Source organism: Oryctolagus cuniculus, chromosome X, assembly GCF_051225735.1.
Source record: "Oryctolagus cuniculus isolate XC-2025 breed Fujian yellow rabbit chromosome X, ASM5122573v1, whole genome shotgun sequence".
Taxonomy (NCBI): Eukaryota; Metazoa; Chordata; class Mammalia; order Lagomorpha; family Leporidae; genus Oryctolagus; species Oryctolagus cuniculus.
The window spans coordinates 84,772,899-84,794,267 of record NC_142888.1 but is presented as its reverse complement, the minus strand read 5'-3'; the positions used below and the strand labels follow the sequence as shown (position 1 = coordinate 84,794,267).

The following is a 21,369-nucleotide window of genomic DNA, read 5'->3' as shown; positions in this document are numbered from 1 at the left end:
CGTCCCCTTGTTTCTTTTCCCATCGCGCGGCGCCTCTGGGAGTTGCAGTTTAAGGGCATTTCCGGGGAGAGAGGCGCCTTTGCCGCCCTCCGTGACTAGCCGTGCGGAACTACAAGTCCCAGGGTCCCTTGCGATCGCCGTAGTCAAGTTGCCGGTGGAATTGGCCCAGGATGACAGCTGAAGAATGGAGTCAGGTACGGGGAGCGGCTTCGTGTGAAACCGTGTAGAAGAGTCGGGGTGGGTGGTCGCTGCTGGGCCCTTGAGTTGGCTACATGAAACGGGTGCGGGGGCAGGGCAGGAGAGTTACGGGAGTCTAAAGGTCCTATCCCCGGGGGCCCTGACCTGCTGTAGCAGGCGGAAGGGACAACAGTTGGAGCTGAGTACTGCCTGCTGAGCTCGAACCAGCGACTGTGGCTACCCTCCCCCTCCCTGCCACCGCCCAGGGAGTGGAAAGAAGCGGGGGGTAGTTACTCTGACATCTCGGCGCCGTGGCATCAGGGCACAGTTCTGCCACAGCAGTGATAGCATATGACACCATACTAAGGTGATGTGCCAGGGTGATGCCAAAGGCAGGGTGTGATGCCGCGGGAGCTACTTGATATCTAAGAGACTTCAGTGAGTCCCCAGCCTGGTGACATCACAACTTGATGAGGGTCATCTTAGGGATACTGTGCTGCTTCTTTGGTGTTGGCACTTTAAGGTCACAATAATAACGATGACATCGAGGCTTTGCTAAGACTATTAAGCTATTAAGTTAATATCGCTTCTTTTTATGGAAATCGCAAATAGTACTACGGCAGAAGCGATGCAAGGCTTAATCTTTATAGGGCATATACAGAAGGGCATTATACCAAAAGCTAGATAATGATAAGAATACATTCAAGAAAGAAACTGTTTATGTTTATGATATAGAACAGAACTTGGCAAGCTTCCTGTAAAGAGTCAGGTAGTGAATATTTTAGGTTTTGCAGGCCAAAAGGCAAAATTGAGAGTATTTTGTAGGTACTGATATGAGAAGAGATAAAACAAATTTCAACAAATATTTATTGATGAAGTTAAAAATATAATGAGTGCTTTTTTGTAATACAGGACTACTAATAAGAATGTCTTCTTTTGGGGTGATAGCGTTTTGCTCGGTTGGGGCTCAAAGTTAGTGTTCTGTGGTCAAACTTGATTCCAATTATTCATCTGTTAAGGCTGATGTGTAATGGGATTTTGCCTATTTTGTGTTTGAAAATGTCTTTTCACACAGAGAAGTACTGCAGAAATATTGATATCATCCTTTGAACAAATACTTTTAAAATTTTAGCTAAATACATTTGTAAGATTTTCAGACTAGTTTTAGCTTTATAGAGAAATTACAAAGATAGCACAGAATTCCTGTATATCTGTTACCCAGTTTCCCCTACTGCTTTTCTCTATGTTAATAGCTTTATTGAGATAAAGTTTACATATCAGAAAATTCCCCTATTTCAAGTGAGTAATTAAATGACTTTCAGCAAATTTACAGAGTGGTGCCATTTTCATCCTCCCAGTAAGATCCCTTACATCCATTGACAGTTATTCCCTGTTCCTGCTGCAAGGCCCAGGCGACCATCTACTGTTTTGGCTCTATAAGTTTGCCTGCTCTGGGCCTTTGATATAAATGAAATCATATGACATGTGGTCTTTGGTGCCTGACGTCTTTCAGTTTCCTTAGTAGTGTAGCATGTGAGTATTTCCTAATTTTTATTGCCAAACAGTATTCCATTTTGTGGATGTAATGCATTTTTGTCTGTCTACTCACCAGGTAGCAAACATTATGTTTCCAGTTTTTTAGTTGTCATGAATAATGCTGCTAAAAACATTGATGTGCAAGTCTTTGTGTGGACATGTTTTTCATTTCTCTTTGGTAGATTCCTAAGGGTTGAATTACTAGGTCATAGGGGAACTTTAAGCATAACGTTTTAAGAAATTGCAAAACTGTTTTCCAAAGTGGCAATACCATTTTGTATTTTCACTAGCAATATATGAGAGTTTCTGTTTCTGCATACCCTTGCCAACACTTTTTATTGGGTGTTTTTTGTTGTAGCGATCCTAAGTGGATGAGAAATTATATCCCATTAGAGAGAGAGACATAATGATTGATTTCCTATCCACTGGTTCTCTCCCCAAATGCCTGCATCAGCCTCGGTTGGGTCAGGATGAAGCTGGGAGACAGGAACTCAATCCAGGTCTCCCACATAAGTGACAAGGACCCAGTCATCATCTGCTGCCTCTCCGGGTGTGCAGTAGCAGGAAGATGGACTATAAAGTGGACTTGGGACTCAAGCCCAAGCATTCCAATATGTGATGTGGGCATCCTAAGTGGCGTCTTAACCACTGTGCCAAATGCCCACACCCTCACTGCAGTTTTGTTTTATATTTCCTTAGTGACTAATGATGGTGAGCATCTTTTCATGTGTTTGTCTTTTTTTTTTTTTTTTTGACGACAAAACGGCCTTTAATCATTCCAGAATCGGATTTACTGGGCGATGGTCAGTTCCAGGGTCAGGCTCAGGGCCCCGAACGTGCCGTCCCCGAGCCCACGCGGCAGCAGCCTCGGCTGCGGTGAGCAGAGGTAGCGAGCCCGAAGTCGTGAAACCCAAGGGGGACGGATCGAACCATGTCAGTGTCAGTTCCTATCTTTCCCCATTTTTAAATTGGGCCGTTCATCTTTTTAGTGTTGAAATTATAAGAATTCTTTATATATTCTAGGTACAAGTCCTTGAAAGTTGAATGCTCTGGAAATATTTTCTCTCAGTTGTATGATTGTCTTTTCCTTTCTTTAAAAGTTGTTTTTCAAAAATTATTTGAGGGGCAGAGAAAGACAGAGGGAGAGCTGCCATCTACCGGCATCACGTGATGCCTGCAATGGCTGGGGCTGAGCCTGGACTGACCTGAGAGCCCAGGCAATGCAATGCAAGTATCTCCACATGGGTGGCAGGAACCAATCACTTGAGGCATCACTGTTGCCTCCTGGCGTCTGAATTAGCAGGTAGCTGGAGTCAGGAGTGAGAGTTGGGTAACAAAGCCAGGCCTGTCCAGTACAGGACATGGGCATCTTAACTGGTGTCTTAACCACTAGGCTAAATGCCCAGTCCTTCCTTTTTTTTAAAAAAAAAAAAAGATTTATATATTTATTTGAAAGGCAGAGTTACAGAGAGGCAGAGGCAGAGGCAGAGAGAGAGAGAGAGAAGGTCTTCCATCCACTGGTTTACTCCCCAGATGGCTGCAACAGCTGGAGCTGCACTGATCCAAAGCCAGGAGCTAGGAGCTTCCTTTGGGTCTCTTACACAGTGTGCAGGGGCCCAAGGACTTGGGCCATCTTGGACTGCCTTCCCAGGCCATAGCAGGAGAGCTGGATCGGAAGCAGAGCAGCCAGGACTAGAGCCAGCACCCATATGGGATGCCAGCACTGCAGGCGGCGGCTTTACCCGCTATGCCACAGCACTGACCCCCCTTCCTTCTTTTACATATTGGTGTCTTTTAAAAAAAACGATTTATTTATTTACTTACTTGAGAGGCAGAGTTACAGACAGAGAGAGGGAGAGACACAGAGAGGTCTTCCATCTGTTGGTTCACTCCCCAAATGGCCGCAACTGCCAGAGCTGGTTCGATCCGAAGCCAGGAGCTTCTTCTGGGTCTCTCATGTGGGTGCAGGGGCCCAAGGACTTGGGCCATCCTCCACTGCTTTCCCAGGCCATAGCAGAGAGCTGGAACGGAACAGGAAGAGTGGACAGGAAGTGGAGCAGCCGGGTCTCGAACTGGTGCCCATATGGGATTCTGGCACTGCAGGCAAAGGCTTGGCCTACTATGCCACAGTGCTGACCTCAATATTGGTGTCTTTTGAAGTAAAAAAATGGAATTTTAATGATAACCAATTCATCATTTTTTTCTCTTTTATGGACATGCTTTTGGTGTTGTACCTAAGATGTCTTTGACTAATTCAAGGTCTCAATGTTTTCCTCTAAAAGTTTTATTGGTGAGCCAGCGCCACGGCTCACTAGGCTAATCCTCCGCCTTGTGGTGCCGGCACACCAGGTTCTAGTCCCGGTCGGGGCACTGGATTCTGTCCCGGTTGCCCCTCTTCCAGGCCAGCTCTCTGCTGTGGCCAGGGAGTGCAGTGGAGGATGGCCCAGGTGCTTGGGCCCTGCACCCCATGGGAGACCAGGAAAAGCACCTGGCTCCTGCCTTCGGATAGGCGCGGTGCGTCGGCCACAGCACGCTGGCCATTGGAGGGTGAACCAACGGTAAAGGAAGACCTTTCTCTCTGTCTCTCTCACTGTCCACTCTGCCTGTCCAAAAAAAAAAGTTTTATTGGTTTACATTTAACTCTGTGATCCATTTTGAATTACTTTTAATGTGTGATATGAGGTAAGCATATAAGTGCAACTTTTTTAGATTTTTTTATTTGAAAGTCAGAGTTACACAGAGAGAAGGAGAGGCAGAGAGAGATAGAGAGAGAGAGAGAGAGAGGTCTTCCATCCATTGGTTCACTCCCCAATTGGTCACAACAGCTGGAGCTGGGCCTATCCGAAGCCAGGAGCTTCCTCCGGGTCTCTCACACAGTGCGCAGGGGCCCAAGGACTTGGGCCTTGTTCTGCTGCTTTCCCGGGCCATAGCAGAGAGCTAGATTGGAAGTGGAGCAGCCGGGTCTCGAATCAGCACCCATATGGGATGCCGGCACTGCAGGCGGCGGCTTTACCCGCTGAGCCACAGCACCGGCCCTGAGTGTGCAACTTTTTGTGTATCCTCAAATTATTAGTAGTACTATTTGCTGAGTCTCCTATCATTTACATCTTATATTGCTATGTTGTATGTGCCACACTAATAAACCCACATTAAATATGTGACTGTGGATTATACTCCACACTTTATTCCAGTTTTACTAATGTATCCCTGGATGGTGTCAAATGCAAGGTAAAACATAATGTATGGTCACTATGCCACCATAGGCTCTTTTGATTTGTGATAGTTCCTTGGAATTTTCTTGTTTTAATGTCCTTGGTAGTTTTGAGGAGTACTGGTAAGATGTTTTGTAGAAAGCCTCTCAGTTTCGATTTGTCTGATATGTTTCTTATGATTAGACTGGGATTATATTTTTTGGGAGGAAGTCTGCAGAGGTTAAGTACCATTCTTATCATATAAGAGATCTTCAAAAAGTTCATGAAAATCATATATTATGAAAAAACTGCATGGATTTGAAAAAATGTTGCACCAGAATATCTTTTCATTCCGTTTTATAAGAACTTTTCAAGTTCCCTCATATACTGTCAAGGGTACACGAGTGTATGGTTTTGATGGAGGATATTCATTGTTTGGAATAGAATTCTATTAGACTCTTCTATTTGCCTTTTAGCGTGTCCTTACTTTACAAATAATCTCTTCCAATAGAAGGCTAGGTGAAGCCTCCTCAATTGAACAGCTGAAGGGATTTTGGAATAGTGAAATATCCTTTGCACTTTCCTCAAGATCCAAAAATTGCTGCTAGAACTGTAGTTTGGACTTGGAAATTAAAATGCTGCAGATTTGTGTGAGATGCATATCTTCTTAGTTTAACTCCTTCTTAGTTTAACTTTTTAAAGTCAACTATATTGTGGTGTAATTTGCTGATAATAAATCTTACCCTTTTTAGTTGTAAAATTCAGTGTAATTGGATAAGTATATATTATTACATAACTACCAACAATCAAGATATAGAATATTTCCATCATGTTCAAAAGTTCTTTTGTGCTCCTTTGTGTTCATTTCTCTCCCTCACCCCCAGCTCTTGACAACCACTAAACTGATTTCTAACTCTTGCTTTTCAGTGTAAGCTTTAATGACTATATTTATAGAGCTACTATTACCACAATATTATTTTAAATCATTTCCATCACCCCAGAAAAAAATTTTGTGTCTATTTTCAGTCATTCCCCATTTCTATCCCAAGGTCCAAGGAAACTAATCTATTTTCTGTCTCTCAAGTTTTATTAAAATTTATTTATTTGTATGAGAAAGAGAAAGAGGAAAAAAAAAAACACACAAAAGAGAGAGTGCTCCCATGCACTGATTCAACTTCCAAATGCCTGTAGTGGCTGGGGCTGAGCTGGGCCAAAGCCAGGAACCAGGAACTCAATCCAGGTCTTCTACGTGAGGGGCAGGAACTCAATTACCTGAGCTGCCACTGCTGCTTCCTAGGATCCACACTAGAAGGAAACAAGAGTCTGGAGCTGGAGCCAGTTATTGAACCCTGGTACTCTGATATGGGATGTGGGTATTAACTGGAATCTTTACTGGCAGGGTAAATGCCCACTCCTCTCCATTTAAAATTTTTTTTGAATTTACTATAAATAGAAGGATATAATATGTGGTCCTTTATGACTGATTTCTTTTCACTTAGCACAATGTTTTTGAAGTTTATTCAAATTGTAGCATGTATCAGTACTTCACTCCTTTTAATGGCTAAATAATATTCTATTTTATGGATGTAACATTTTATTTATCCATTCTTCAGTTTGTGGGTACTTGAGTTCTTATAACCTTTTGCTTATTATGAATAATGCTGCAATAAATATTCATGTACTGTTTTCTTGCAGGCACATGTTTTCATGTCTCCTGGGTGCTTATCTAGGAATGGAATTGCTGGGTCATATGATAACTTTATGTTGAACTTCTTAAGGAAATGTCTGACTCATTAGCAAAGTGACCATGCCATGTTGCTAGCAGAATATGAAGGTTCAAATTTCTCCACATCTTTACAAATACTTAACACATACTTATTGATGTCTGTGTTTTTTTTTTTTATGTAGCCATTTTAGGGTTTTTGTCTCATTGTGGTCTTGTTTTGAATTGTGACAGTATGGGAAGGGTATAATGCATCTTGATATTACTCATAATTCAAACAATTCTACTTGTTAAAATGATTTTACTACAGTGTAAGTCTCACATATAAGCATTGTTTTGCCTTATATTTTTATTTTGAATTAAGAAACGTTGTCAGGTCTAGAGCAAAAACAAATTTCCAGTCATTCACCATTCAATCATAGTGGTTGAAAGCTCCTGCCCTTAGTCTGTTTTCTGTTGCTGTAACAGAATACCTGAGATTGGGCAATTTATAAAGAGAAGTGATTTATTTTTGCTTATGGTTCTGGAGCCTGGGAAATCTGAGCATGTTGCCTACATCTGCTCAGCTTCTGGTGATGGCCTTGTGTCGCTTCAACTCATGGTGGAAGAGGACAGGGCAAGAGGGAACATGTGAAAAATACAAATATAAAAGGTGAACTTGCTACCAATCCACTGTCATAGCTAATACAGTCCCATGAGTGCAAGAACTCACTGGAGGGAAAAAGCTCTAATTCATCCTAAACACACTAGAGCATCTCAATAGTGTTGTGCTCAGAGTTAAGGTTTGAACACATGAACTTTTTCGGGGGCGGGGATGCATTCAAACGATAGCATTTCACTTAAAAATGTAAAAGTCATTCTTATCTTTCTTGTCACACAAAACACGAGACAGACTGAATTTGGCCTACCAGCCATAGTTCACTGATGACTGGGGTAGGACAAAAATACTCTGTGGTAGTGTTTGCTAAATACTCATCTCAGTTTAGTATGGAGATATCAAAGGCCTGTTGTGTGGTATTTGCAAAAGATTGCAGATAGTGACATTTCATTATAATAATACACCAAGAAATCACATCTGATTGTCAGAAACAACTGGAAAAGGAACTCCAAGTGCCTCTCCTAGTGACTGGTTTGAGCATTCTTCTTTTATAGACAATATATGTATTTTTATTTTATATGACATAATAGTTAATTCAGAGTCCTTTAAGGCCAAGGGTAATGTGCCTTTTGAGTTTTTGATGGCTTCAAGAGAAATAGATATCAGAGGAGAAGATCTATTGTTGTTGGCCTCAAGTTATGGAGGAATTATGTGGTGGATCTTCATATCTGTCAAGAGTCAAAGAGAGGGGCCCTGTTAGGGTATGAGTCCCTTATGGTTCATGTGGGTGAATGCTTTCTACTGCCTTTTAAAAAATATTAATTTTAACATTTACTGCCAGACACTATGTATGTTTTACCCATATTATTATATTTATTTCTAACAACTGTTAGCATCTCTGGGTTTCAGATAAGGAACTGAGAGAGACATTAAGGTGAAATAAGTAAAGGTATAGTATAATGGAGATGATATTCAAACCCAGTTCAGAATTTACACTTTTATCCATCATACTCTATTTTCTTCTTTTAATTTTCCATTTTTATATTCCATAAGTGTTTTATGCATTTTTATTCACATATAATAATTGTACATATTTATGGGATACAGTGTGATGTTTCAAGGCATTTATATGGTACAGATGGATCCAATCATGATAATAAACATTTCTATCTCTTATCATTTTTATGTTTGGAACCTTTAAGCTCTTCTCTGTAGCTCTTCATAAAATATATAATAGTTTATTGTAAACTGTAGTCACCCCACTGTGCTGTGGAACACTAGAACATATCCCTTCTCTTTGTGTTTTAATACTTGTTTAATCTCCCTTTATCCTTTCTCTCTCCCGACCACCCCAACTTCTAGTAATCACTTTTCTACAGTCACATCAACTCGTTTTTTAGCTTCCATGTGTGAGAGAGAACATGCAGCATTCATCTTTCTGTGCCTGGCTAATTTCACTTAACATAATGTCTTCCAGTTCCATGCATTTTGCTGCAAATGACAGGATTTCATTCTTCTTTATGGTTGAATAATATTCCATTGTATATATACACCACACTTTATGAACGTATTCATCCATCAGTGGGAACCTAGGTTTATTCAATATCTTGGTTACTGTGAATAATGCTACATTAAACATAGGTGTGGAGGTATCTCCTTGATATGATGATTTCAATTCATTTGGATACATTACCAGAATTTCACCACTAGATATCTAGATTCTGGATATTAGAGCAAGTCAAGTTATTCTTTAGAATAATGCTAATAATAACTAACATTCATGGATCACATGTGTCAGATACTGAGTTAATCTATTACAATGCTCACAACAACTGTATGAGATAGATACTGCCATCCCCAGCCCTTACCATTTTTCAAGTGAGAAAACTGACACAGAGAAGTGAAGTACAGTGTAGGATCACACAATTTACTAAAAGAGCTAAAATTGAAATCTAGGCCTGTTTTATCCCAAATCCTTAGCACTTAACTACTGCAGCATACTGTTAAATATTGCTGAAGGTAGAATTATGTGTAATGCAATCCCTAGATAGTGCAATACCAATTCCTGTCAGAATTCTTTGGGGGTATAATTCTACCTATGATTGGGGAAAATAGTTGTCATGCTCTAAAACAATGCTCTCCAATACAACTTCTTGTGATGATGGTAAAGTTGTCATATGCTAGCCACTAGCCATGTGTGGCCATGGAGCACTTGAAATGTGTCTAGGAAATGAAATTCTTGATTTTATTTCATTTTGATTATTTTAAATTTAAAAAGCTTCATGTGACTAGTGGTGACCATTTTGAACAGTCAAGAAAGAGACAATCCGTCCACCCATTTGCTCCTTTTTACTTATCATTAAATATTTAACGCAATGCAAATATTCTTTCCATAGCCCAACTGGAAACGAGTATACTCTGTAGTGAAAACCAAGTTGAGAACACCTTACAGAGGGTGTGTGCAAGTCACTGAACTGTATGACAGACTCAGAAATGGGTTCTGGGTTATCCTGCATGACACTTCTCCATTCATACTGTTTATCAGATAAGGTTTGAACAACTGGCCCTTGAAAGCATTGCAATTGATTTTTCATTGTTTGTGAATGTAATGTCTATGGCATATTGCTAGCACTTCACAATTGTCAGCTGTTTGGATTAGGATGAGGCATTTTAATCTGTGGGTCTGATTTTTAAAAATTGTACATTTTTCATCCGACTGATAAATGTCCTTGGTATTTTGTGTCACTGACTTATACAGACTTTTCCCATTCTATCATTTCATAAAACTGGCATAGTGGCGTGGGCTGTCATAATAAACATTTATTTATTCCAATTTTTGCTTTCACAGTCTTGTTTCTGAGTTGTTTGCTTTATAAGTGGTTTCTTATTTCTTAATTTTTTTCCTTTTAATAATAAAATACATAAGAAATTGCAAAAATAGTACAGAAAGTTTCCAAATTACCTTCATCTGTTTTACCTTAACAATCACGTTTTATATAATTGTAATACCTTATCAAAAGCAGGAAATTAATACTGAAAAGGTGTATTGTAGAGTTTGTTATTTTATGACACGTGTAGATTTGTTTAACCAACACCACAATCAAGAAATATTCAGTCACTCCAAAAGTCTCTCCCATGCTATCCCTTTATAATCACACGCACCACTTACCCTCACTTTCATAACCCCTGATAAAGACTTTGTTCTCCTTCTCTGTATTTGTTTAAATGTTATACAAAGTATGTGACCTTCTCCGTTTTTTTCACTCAGCATATTACCCTTGAGACTCATCTAAGTTGATATCAATAATTTGTTCCCTTTTATTGCTGAGAAATATTCCATAATATGCATATACCACAGTTAAACCACTCACCTACTGGGGAACTTTTTGTTTCTAGGTTTTGGCTATTACAAATAAAACTGTTATTAACATTCAGGTGCAGGCTTTTGTGTAGATATCAGTTTTCACTTGCTGAGAGAAATGCCCAGGAGAGTGATTGCTAGGTGGTATGGTTAAGTATGTGTTTAATTTTAAAAGAAATTGACAGGAGCAGGTGTTTGGTACAGTGGTTAAGATGCTGCTGGGAACCCCTGCATCCTGTATCAGAGTGCATGGGTTCCTGTGCTCACTGCACTTCCATCTTCCTACTAATATGGACCTGGGAGGCAGCAGATGATAGCTCAAGTAGTTGAGTCTCTGCAACCAGTGTGGGGCACCTTAATTGAATTCTGGGCTCCTGGTTTTGGTCTGGCCCAGCCCTGGCTATTGTGGATGGAAAATCTCTCTTTGTCTCTCTATATTTCATATAAAAGTAAAAATGAATAAATTTTTTAAAAAGTCAACAAAACTAGTTTCTAAATTAGCTGGACCATTTTGCAATCTCACCAGTAATGTAAGAATTGTCTAGTTTTTCTTCATCCTTGCCAGTGTTTGGTATTGCTACTGTTATTTTTTTTAAGATTTATTTATTTATTTGAAAGGCAGAGTTATGCGGCTGGGGGGTGGAGAGATAGAGGGATTGATCTTCCATCCACTGGTTCACTCCCCAGATGGCTGCTGATTGGAGCTGAGCCAGGCCGAAGCCAGGACTTCTTCCAAATTTGCCACATGGGTTCAGTGGCCCAAGAATTTGGACCATCTTTCATTGCCTTCCCAGGCACATTAGCAGGGAGCTGGTTTGGAAGTGAAGCATCTGGGACTCAACCTGGCACCCATATGGAATGCTGACACTGCAGGCTGCGGCTTTACCCGCAACACCATAGTGTCAGCCCTGCTAACAAAGTCTGATGAAGAGAAATCATGAAGAGAGTACACTTGATAGACAAGGTCAGCATCTCAGTAAAAAGCTAAGAGACTGGGAGACTGGTATTGCTACTGTTATTTTTAATTATTATTTATTTGAAAGGCAGAGTGACAGAGAGGGAGACACACACACACACACACACACACAGAGAGAGAGAGAGAGAGAGAGAGACACCTAGCATCTGCTGGTTTACTCCCCAAATGGCTACAACAGCCAGTGCTGGGACAGGCCAAAGCCAGGAACCTGGAACTCCATCCAGATCTCCCACATGGGTGGGAGGGTCCCAAGTACTTGGTCCATCCTATGTTGCCGTCTCAGGTGCATTAGCAAGGAGCTGGATGAGAAGTGGAGCTGTGGGGACTCCAGTCAGTGCTCAGATATAGGTTGCTGGCATGGCAAGCAGTTGATTAGCGCCACAAGGCCAACATTTTTTTTTTAATTTAGGTGTATAGTGATACATTATTGTGATTTTGTTTATATTTCTCTAATGGCTAATGATGTTCAAAATCTTTTCATGTGTTTCTTTGCCACCACTATATATCTTCTTCAGTTAAATATCTTTTCATAGCCTTTGTCCATTTTCTGATTGTATTTTCTTTATTGTTGAGTTATAAGAGTTCTGTATGTATTCTAGATACCAGTTCTTTGTCAGATAAGTAGTTTATACATGGTTTATCTTTTCTTCACCTTAATAGGGTTTTCTACAGAATGAGAACTTTAACTTTTATCCCATCCAACTTACTGAGTTTTTTCTTCCTGGAATCCCATAATGTGTTGATTTGTTCACTTGATTGTTTCCCATAAGTCCCTTAGGCTTTCTTCACTCTTTCATTCGTTTTTTTCCTTTTGTTCCTTTGACTATATAATTTCTATAATTTCAAATGACCTGTCTTCAAATTCACCAACTGTTTTTTTCTGCTTGATCAGGTTGCCTATTGAACCCCTCTAGTGATTATTTTCAGTTCAGCTATTCTAGTTCCAAATTTTCTATTTGGTTCTTTTTCATATTTTCTAACTTTTCATTGATAATACTCATTTTGTTTGTTTGTGCTCATAGGGCATCTTTATGATGGTCATTTTGAATTATTTATCAGGAAATAGATATACTTTGATTTAGTTAGTATTGATTTCTGGATATCTGTTTTGTCCCTTTTGTGGCCCATGTTTCATTGTTCTTTGTGTGTGTGTGTGTGTGTGCACACACGCGTGTGTATGTATGTTTTAAAGATTCATTTATTTATTTGAAAGTCATAGTTACAGAGAAAGAGGGAGAGACAGAGAGAGAGAGAGGTCTTCCATTCGCTGGTTCACTCCCTATATGGCTGCAAAGTCTGGGGCCCATGCCTGGGCCAGGCTGGAAGCAGGAGCTTCATCTGGGTTTCCCACGTGGTGCAGGGATCTAAGTTCTTGGGCCATCTTCTGCTGCTTTCCCAGGTACATTAGCAGGGAGCTAGATTGGAAGTGGAGCAGCAGGGAATCAAACTGGTGCCCATATGGGATGCCAGCACTGTGGGCCGTGTCTTAACCTGCTGCACCACAGGGCCAGCCCCATGTTTCTTCCTGTGTTAAGTTTATGTTGGGATCTGCACATTTGAGACAACAGCCCCTTCCTAGTCATTATGAACTGGCTTTGCACAGGAGAAGACCCTCATCAGTCAGCATGACTAGAGATTTTGGGGGGCCTCTGAGACCTTTTTGGGGGAGATGTGACTCCTGTGGGCCTGTGCATATAATTTCTAAGTAGAGACTTGCTAATTTCTTTTTCAGTAGCTCATATTCACTAGGTTTTCCTGGAGTCTATGGCTCTGTAAATTCTCTGGGTCTATAGCATTAAGCTGCCCCAGTTTCTGCTTTGTTCTCAGTGGATTCCAGGCATCCAGTGTATGCTAGCTTCCTTTCAGCCCCCTGAGTCAGGCAGGACGTCTTCCAGTACCTGGGACTGTCTTGTGCAAACCTTTCAGAATGCCAGTGTAGAGTCTAATTGTTTCCCTCCCTCTCCAGAAGCCTCAAGTCGTGCACCTTCTTCCCATTGCAGCAAGCTACACTGACTGCTTGCAGCAAGCCACCCTGCCCGCTTTCTTTTGTTCTCAGTGGCCCCCAGGGCTCCAAAATATGCTGATTGTGTCAGTGCTCCTAGTGAGGCAAGGCAGAAACTAGTTCCTCAGGCAGCTCTCCAGAAAAGCCAGAGCATTGAGGGAGGGCACTCTTTATTGTTTATCTCCCCACCTCTCCAAAGTAGTGAGTTGGAGTATTACCTCCTGTGTCGAGCTGTGCCACTTAGAGGGAGAGGTTAATGCAGGTAACATGAAATCTCTGTTCTTTTGTGTTTCACTGTACTCATCATGGGTACTACAAGTTATTAGTTAAATTCTAGATTTCTCAAAAAGTTAGTTTTGTCTATTTATCACTGTTATAGTGGCATTTTTGTGGTGGAGTGAGAGCCGTGACTTCCTGTTTTATCTTGCTTCTGTGTCACATATTTTAATATGTTTTGTTTATTTTCATTTAGTTCAATATATTTTTAAAAACATTTTCTTTAGGATTTTCTCCTTCACTAATGGATTATTTAGAAGTATGTTGTGCCGGCGCCGTGGCTCAATAGGCTAATCCTCTGCCTTGCGGCGCCTGCACACCGGGTTCTAGTCCCGGTCAGGGCGGCGGATTCTGTCCCGGTTGCCCCTCTTCCAGGCCAGCTCTCTGCTGTGGCCCGGGAGTGCAGTGGAGGATGGCCCAAGTGCTTGGGCCCTGCACCCCATGGGAGACCAGGAGGAAGCGCCTGGCTCCTGGCTTCGGATCAGCGCGCCGGTTGTGGTGGCCATTGGAGGGTGAACCAATGGCAAAAGGAAGACCTTTCTCTCTGTCTCTCTCTCACTGTGCACTCTGCCTGTCAAAAATAAAAAAAAAATAAATTAAAAAAAAAAAGTATGTTGTGGGGCTGGCATTGTGACGCAGTGGGTTAAGCCCCTATCTGCAATAGTGCTCTTCCATATGGGTGCCAATTCCAGTCCTTGCTGCTCCACTTCTGATCCAGGTCCCTGTAATGTCCCTGGGAAGGCAGCAGAAAGTGGCCGAAGTGTTTGGGCCCCTGCCACCCACGTGGGAGACCTGCAGCCCCAGCCATTGGAGCCATTTAAGATCTCTGTGTGTGTGTGTGTGTGCATGCGCATGCGGTGCACACGCTCCCTCTCTCTGTAACTGCCTTTCAGGTAAATAAACGTTTTTTTAAAATGGAGTCTGTTGCTTAATTTCCAGTTGTTTGGAAACTTTCTTGTTTTCTTTGTTATTGATTTCTAATTTGATTCCATTATAATCAGAGACATACTGCATAATTTCAAATATTCTCATCTATTTTATGACTTGACATGATTTGTCTTGGTGAATATTTCATAGGGGCTTGAAAAAATGTGTATTCTGCTGTTTTTGCAGAGCGTTCCATATATGTCAGTTAGGTCCTGTTGATTGTTATTGGCATCTTCTATATTCTTCCTTATTTTATGTCTAGTAGATTTTTCAGTTTTCATGCTCCCTAACTATAGTTGTTGATTTATTCACTTTTCTTCTCATATTCATCAGTTTTTGCTTTCTGTATTTTCAGGCTCTTTTGTTTGGTACATGCAAATTTAAGATTGCTGTATATTCTTGATGGATAGACCCTTTCATAAGTATGTAATTTCCTCTGTCCCCAGCATATTTTTGCTCTGAAGTCTACTTTACTCAATATAATATGACTGTTAGTGCTTTTTTAAAAATTAATGTTTGTGTGATATATTTCTTTCCAAACTTATATTTTCAGTCTACCTGTATTGATATATTGGATATGAGTTTCTTATAGACAGCATATAGTTTGGCCATATTTTTATCTACTTTGCAGATGTCAGTCTTCTATTTGATGTCATTTACATTTTTTAAAAGATTTATTTATTTATTTAAAAGAGTTACACATGGCCGGCGCCGCGGCTCACTAGGCTAATCCTCCGCCTAGCGGCGCCGGCACACCGGGTTCTAGTCCCGGTCGGGGCGCCGGATTCTGTCCCGGTTGCCCCTCTTCCAGGCCAGCCCTCTGCTGTGGCCAGGGAGTGCAGTGGAGGATGGCCCAGGTGCTTGGGCCCTGCACCCCATGGGAGACCAGGAAAAGCACCTGGCTCCTGGCTCCTGCCATCGGATCAGCGCGGTGCGCCGGCCGCAGCGCGCCGGCCGCGGCGGCCATTGGAGGGTGAACCAACGGCAAAGGAAGACCTTTCTCTCTGTCTCTCTCTCTCACTGTCCACTCTGCCTGTCAAAAAAAAAAAAAAAAAGAGTTACACAGAGAAAGGAGACACAGAGAGAGAGAGAGAGAGAGACAGAGAGAGAGAGAGAGAGAGATCTTCCATCTGCTGGTTTACTCCCCAACTGGCTGCAATGGCTGGAGCTGCGCCTATCCGAAGCCAGGAGCCAGGAGCTCTTTCCAGTTCTCCCATGTGGGTACAGGGGCCCAAGGACTTGGGCCATCTTCTACTGCTCTCCCAGGCCATAGCAGAGAGCTGGATCAGAAGTGGAACAACCAGAACTCAAACCGGTGCCCATATAGGATGCTGGTTCTGCAGGCAGCGGCTTTACTCACTACGCCACAGCACCGGCCCCTGGTATCATTTACATTTAATGTAATGATTGACAAATTAGAGTTTTAAGTCTGCCATTTTATTTTATTATTTTTAAAATTCTGTTTCTTCCCTCTGTTCTTTAGTTCTGTTTTCTTTTACCTGGAATCCTGTGGGTTGCTTGTACCTTTTCTAAAATTCTATTTTGATTGATCTATAGTGTTTTTGAACACATCTATTGTTTTTTTAAAGATTTATTTATTTATTTGAAAGTCCGAGTTACATAGAGGAGAGGCAGAGAGAGAGAGAGGTCTTCCATCTGATGGTTCACTCCCCAATTGGCTGCAACAACCAGAGCTTTGCCGATCAAAAGCCAGGAGCCAGGGGCTTCCTCCAGGTCTCCCATGCAGGTGCAGGGGCCCAAGGACCTGGGCCATCTTCCACTGCTTTCCCATGCCATAGCAGAGAGCTGGATCAGAACTGAAGCAGCTGAGACTAGAACCGGCGCCTGGGATGCCGGCACTTCAGGCCATGGCGTTAACCTGCTGTGCCACAGCACCGGCACCGAACACATCTATTTATATATATACATTTTAGTGATTGTTCTAGGCATTATATCATATATGGGTAACTTACCAGAGTTTCCTGTGTTTACATTTTACCAATCTGAGGAAAGTACAGAAACATTACTTTCCATTAAGTCTCCTTACCTTCCCCCATTTATAATGTATTTTTCTTAAATATTTCTCCTAATAATTTTAGAATCACATCAGACTATTATTTTTGCTTTAGCTCACAAACAATTTAGAATACTGTGAAAAGAACGTAATTCTATTGTATTTACCACTTTTTAAACTTTTTGTTGTTCTTCTTTCCTTCCTGTTGTTCAAGAATTCCTTGTTTCATTTTGCCTTTATGTTTCAGACTTACTTTAGCTGTCCTTTCCTTCAGGTATGATGGCAACAAATTCGTAGTTTCTCTTCATCTAGGATTGTCCCTAGTGGGTATTTTAGTTGGATATAGAATTCTGGATTGCCGGTTCTTTTCTCCTAGCACTTGAAAACATGCCACTTCCCTTTAGGTTCCAGTGATTCCTGTTAAGTAAAGTATTCTCATTCAAGTGGTTTTTCCTCCGTAAGATGTCACTTCTCTCACTGCTTGCAAGCTTTTTCTTTTTCTTTAGTTTTAAGGAATTTGATAATCATGTGTCTTCATGTTCTTTTCTATGGATTTATCCTATTGGATGAATACAGTCTTGTATATGTAGATTTACATCACTTGGAAAATTTTGCATATTTATGTTAAGTAGCTTGTTTTAGCTGTGCAATGTATGCATATATGAAAACATCAAGTTGTAGACTATAAATATTTACTATTTTTATTTTTCAATTAGGTATTTTTAAAAAGATTTATTTATTTATTGGAAAGGCAGACTTACAGAGAGGCAGAGAGAGAGAGAGAGAGGTCTTCCATCCACTGGTTCTCTCTCCAAATGGCCACAACAGCCGGATCTGGGCTGACCCTAAGCCAGGAGCCAGGAGCTATTTCCAGGTCTCCAATGTAGGGGCAGGGGCCTAAGGACTTGGGCCATCTTGTACTGCTTTCCCAGGCCATAGCAGAGAGCTGGATTGGAGGGGAGCAGCCGGGACTCGAACTGGCACCCATATGGGATGCCAGCACTAAAAGGCAACGGCTTTACTCGCTACACCACAGCACTGGCTCCAGTTTTTTTTTAAATTTGGGAAATTTTCACCCATTTTTTTGAATACTCCTCTAGCACCATACTATTTATCCTTTCCTTCTGGATGTCTGAACACATGAATGTTTAATGTATTATTAGAGGTCCACATGTCCCTAAAGCTGTGCTCATTTTTTAAAAATTTATATTCTCTTTGTTTTTCAGATTAGATAATTTTTATTGTTCTACCATCAGTTTCACTGGTTCTTCTATCATCTTTTTGCCATTAAGCTTATCCAGTGAATTATTCATTTTGACTTTTTTTTCCCTAAGCTTCCTTTTGCTTTTCCTTTACATCTTTTATTTGCTGAGACTTTTTTATGATTTATTTATTTCTTTGAAAGAGTTACACAGAGAAAGGGGGAGAGGGAGATGGAGAGGAAAAGGGGAAGAGAGAGAAAGAGAGAGAGAGAGAGAGAGAGGTATCTTCCATCTGCTGGTTCACTCCCCAGATGGCTGCAAAAAATGGGGCTGGGCTAGGCTGAAGCCAGGAGCCAAGAGCTTCTTCTGGGTCTCCTATATGGATGGCAGGGGCCCAAATACTTGGACCATCTTTTGGTGCTTTTCCTAGGTCATTAGTAGGGAGCTGGATTGGAAGTGGAGCAACCAGGACTCAAATTGGTGTCCATATGGGATGCCGGTGATGTAAGTGGCAACTTAACCTGCCACGCGACAGCACTGGCCCTGAGACTTTCTTTTTAAAAATGATTTATTTATTAGTTTATTTATTTATTTATTTATTAACTGACTTATTTGAAAGGCAGAGTGACAGAAATAGAGGGAGGGAGGGAGGAAGGGAGAGAAGGGAGGAGGGAGGGGGGAGAGAGAGAGAGAGAGAGAAATCTTTCTTCCACTGGTTCACTCCCCAAATGGATACAACAGCTGGGTCTGAGCCAGGCCTAAGCAAGGATCATTCTGGTCTCCCACAAGGGTGGCAGGGGCCCAAATACTTGGGCCATCTTTTGCTGCCTTCCCAGGCACTTTAGCAGGAAGCTTTTTGGAAGTGGAACAGCCAAAACTCAAACCAGTTCTCCAATATGGGATGCCAGCATCACAAACATCAGCTTAACCTGCTGTGCCACAACAACGGCCTGAGACTTTTTCTAAGTTGTTTCTAGCATGTCTGTAATTGTTTGTTGAGGTAATTTTAAGATGGATGATTTAAAATCCTTGTTGAATGTTTCCAGTATCTATATCATATCAGTGTTGGTATCTGTTGAAAGTCTTTTCTCATTCAAATCGAAATTTTTTTGGTTCTTAATATCATGAATGAGTGATTTTCACTGTGTCCTGGACTTTTTCTTTAAACTTTAAAAAAATTATTTGAAAGGCAGAGAGACAGAGGAAGATTTTAACATTTGTTGGTTTAATCTTTAAATGACTGCAATAGCTGGGGCTGGGCCAGACAGAAGCCAAGAACTAGGAATTAAATCTGGGTCTCCCATGTATTTGGCAGGGACCCAAATACTTGAACCCTGAAGCCCCCTAGGGTACACATTAGCAGGAAAGTAGAATCAGAAGTGGAGCCAGGACTTGAACCCAGACACTCTGATATGGAATGCAGACATTCCCAGTGGCATCTTAACCACTGTGCCAAATGCCCACCCCTGGATCCTAGACATTTTATGCTAAACATCTCTGGATCTTATTTCAATCTTCTGTTAGCAAACCTACTTTGAAACCACACTGGTGAGATAGTGAGAACTTGACTTCATTACTGCCAGGTGAGTATAGAGTCAAGGTTTCCCACTCACCATCCATTTATAACTGGGGTATGGATACCATTATTACTGGGTAAGGATTAAATTTCAGGATCTTCAGTAGGATTCCATTGATACCATCTTGGCTTGTAGAGATAGCTACGCTACCATCACATGCTTGAGGATGAAAATCCTAGATTCCCACTCAGATCATTCTGAAACCACTTATAGGAGAATAGGAAAGAGATGTGTGAATATTTAAAGCCAGTTGAAGGTGGAAGTCTAGGCTTCCCATTTGGTCTTTGCTGATAGGAGTGGGAGTGAGAGTGCAATTTTTCCTGTGATTTTTAGCTGGATTATTAAAGTTACTGTATAAACATCATCTGCCTTTATAGGTTGCCTCTTTCTGGTTCTTTTGGATAGAGATAGATGACTTTTTGAGGGACTTTTTGTTGTTGTGTTGCAGACTTATTGGCATTGTTGAGTTGCTGGCTTCTCCATCACCAGGTTCAGTATTTTTTTAAAGATTTATTTATTTATTTGAAAGTCAGAGTTACACAGAGAAAGAGAGGCAGAGAGGCAGAGAGAGAGAAAGAGAGAGAGAGAGAGAGAGGTCTTCCATCCACTGGTTCACTCCCCAATCAGCTATAATGGCTGGAGCTGTGCCGATCCGAAGCCAGGAGCCAGTAACTTCTTCCAGCTCTCCCACGTAGGTGCAGGGACCCAAGGACCTGGGCCATCTTCCAACATCTTCCCAGGCCATAGCAGAGAGCTGGATCGGAAGTGGAGCAGCCGGGTCTCGAACCGGCACCCATATGGGATGCCAGCACTGGAGACAGCAGCTTTACCTGCTACACCACAGCAACAGTGCCACAGGTTCAGTATTTATTACTCAAAAATAGAACTCAGGGAACTCACTGCCATGTTGTTACATGCCACGTCTTGAGTTTCCTTGCCACTAGACTGCCTTCTCTACCTGTGAGAGATTTATGATTTATTTATTTATTTATAAAAACTAGTGTTTTAGCTCTACTTAGTGGGAGGAATAGAGAAAAATGCATCTGCTCCACCTGTTCTTGGAACAAGGATGTATAACTGGTTACTCCAAGAAAACACGGATATTGTGTTGGTTTTAGCCATTCTCCCAGTAAAAAAATCTAGTTCAGAGCAAGTAAAATCACCTTGACCCCTACCTCCAGTCCCTTGACAACCTCTGGGGACCATTCCATTTTCTAGCTTTATGAATTTAACTACTTTACATACCTCATACACACAGCAAATGCAAATATGTATCACACTCTCTTTATCCATTCATCTATCAATGGATATTTGGGTCACTTTCATATCTTGACTATGGAGAATAGTGTTGCTATGAACAGAACTATGCAAATATGTCCTTGAGACCCTGTTTTGAATCTTTTTGGATGCCTATCCAGAAGTGAGATTATTATGTTAGTTCTACTTTTAATCATTGAGTAGCATCTACACTACATATACTATATGTTTTCCATAGTGCTTGAATCCTTTTACAGTCCCACCAACAATACACAGGGTTTTACATTTCTTCACATCCATGCTAACATTTGGTATTTTCTATAGCCATTCTAATGGATGTGAGGTGATATCTAATTGTGGTTTTGATTTGCATTTTTCTGGAGATCAGTGATACTGAGGGATTTTATGTGCTCATGACCATTTGTGAATCATCTTTAGACAACTGCCTGTTTAGTTCTTTGCTCATTTTTAATCAAGTTATTTGATTTTTTAATATTTGAGTTATAGGAGTACTTTATATATTCTGGGTGTTAACCCCTTACAGATATTTGA

General features: G+C 41.2%; 1 protein-coding gene across 1 annotated transcript in view; it reads left to right on the top strand.

Moving 5' to 3' along the window:
* The first annotated feature begins 56 nt into the window (after positions 1–56).
* Positions 57–21,369, top strand: part of ATG4A (autophagy related 4A cysteine peptidase) — a 64,830-nt gene continuing 43,517 nt past the window's right edge. Inside the window, exon 1 of the mRNA XM_008272860.5 lies at positions 57–194. Coding sequence (XP_008271082.1) covers positions 185–194 — 10 coding nt within the window. The 5' untranslated portion in view covers positions 57–184. The remainder of the gene's footprint in view (positions 195–21,369) is intronic.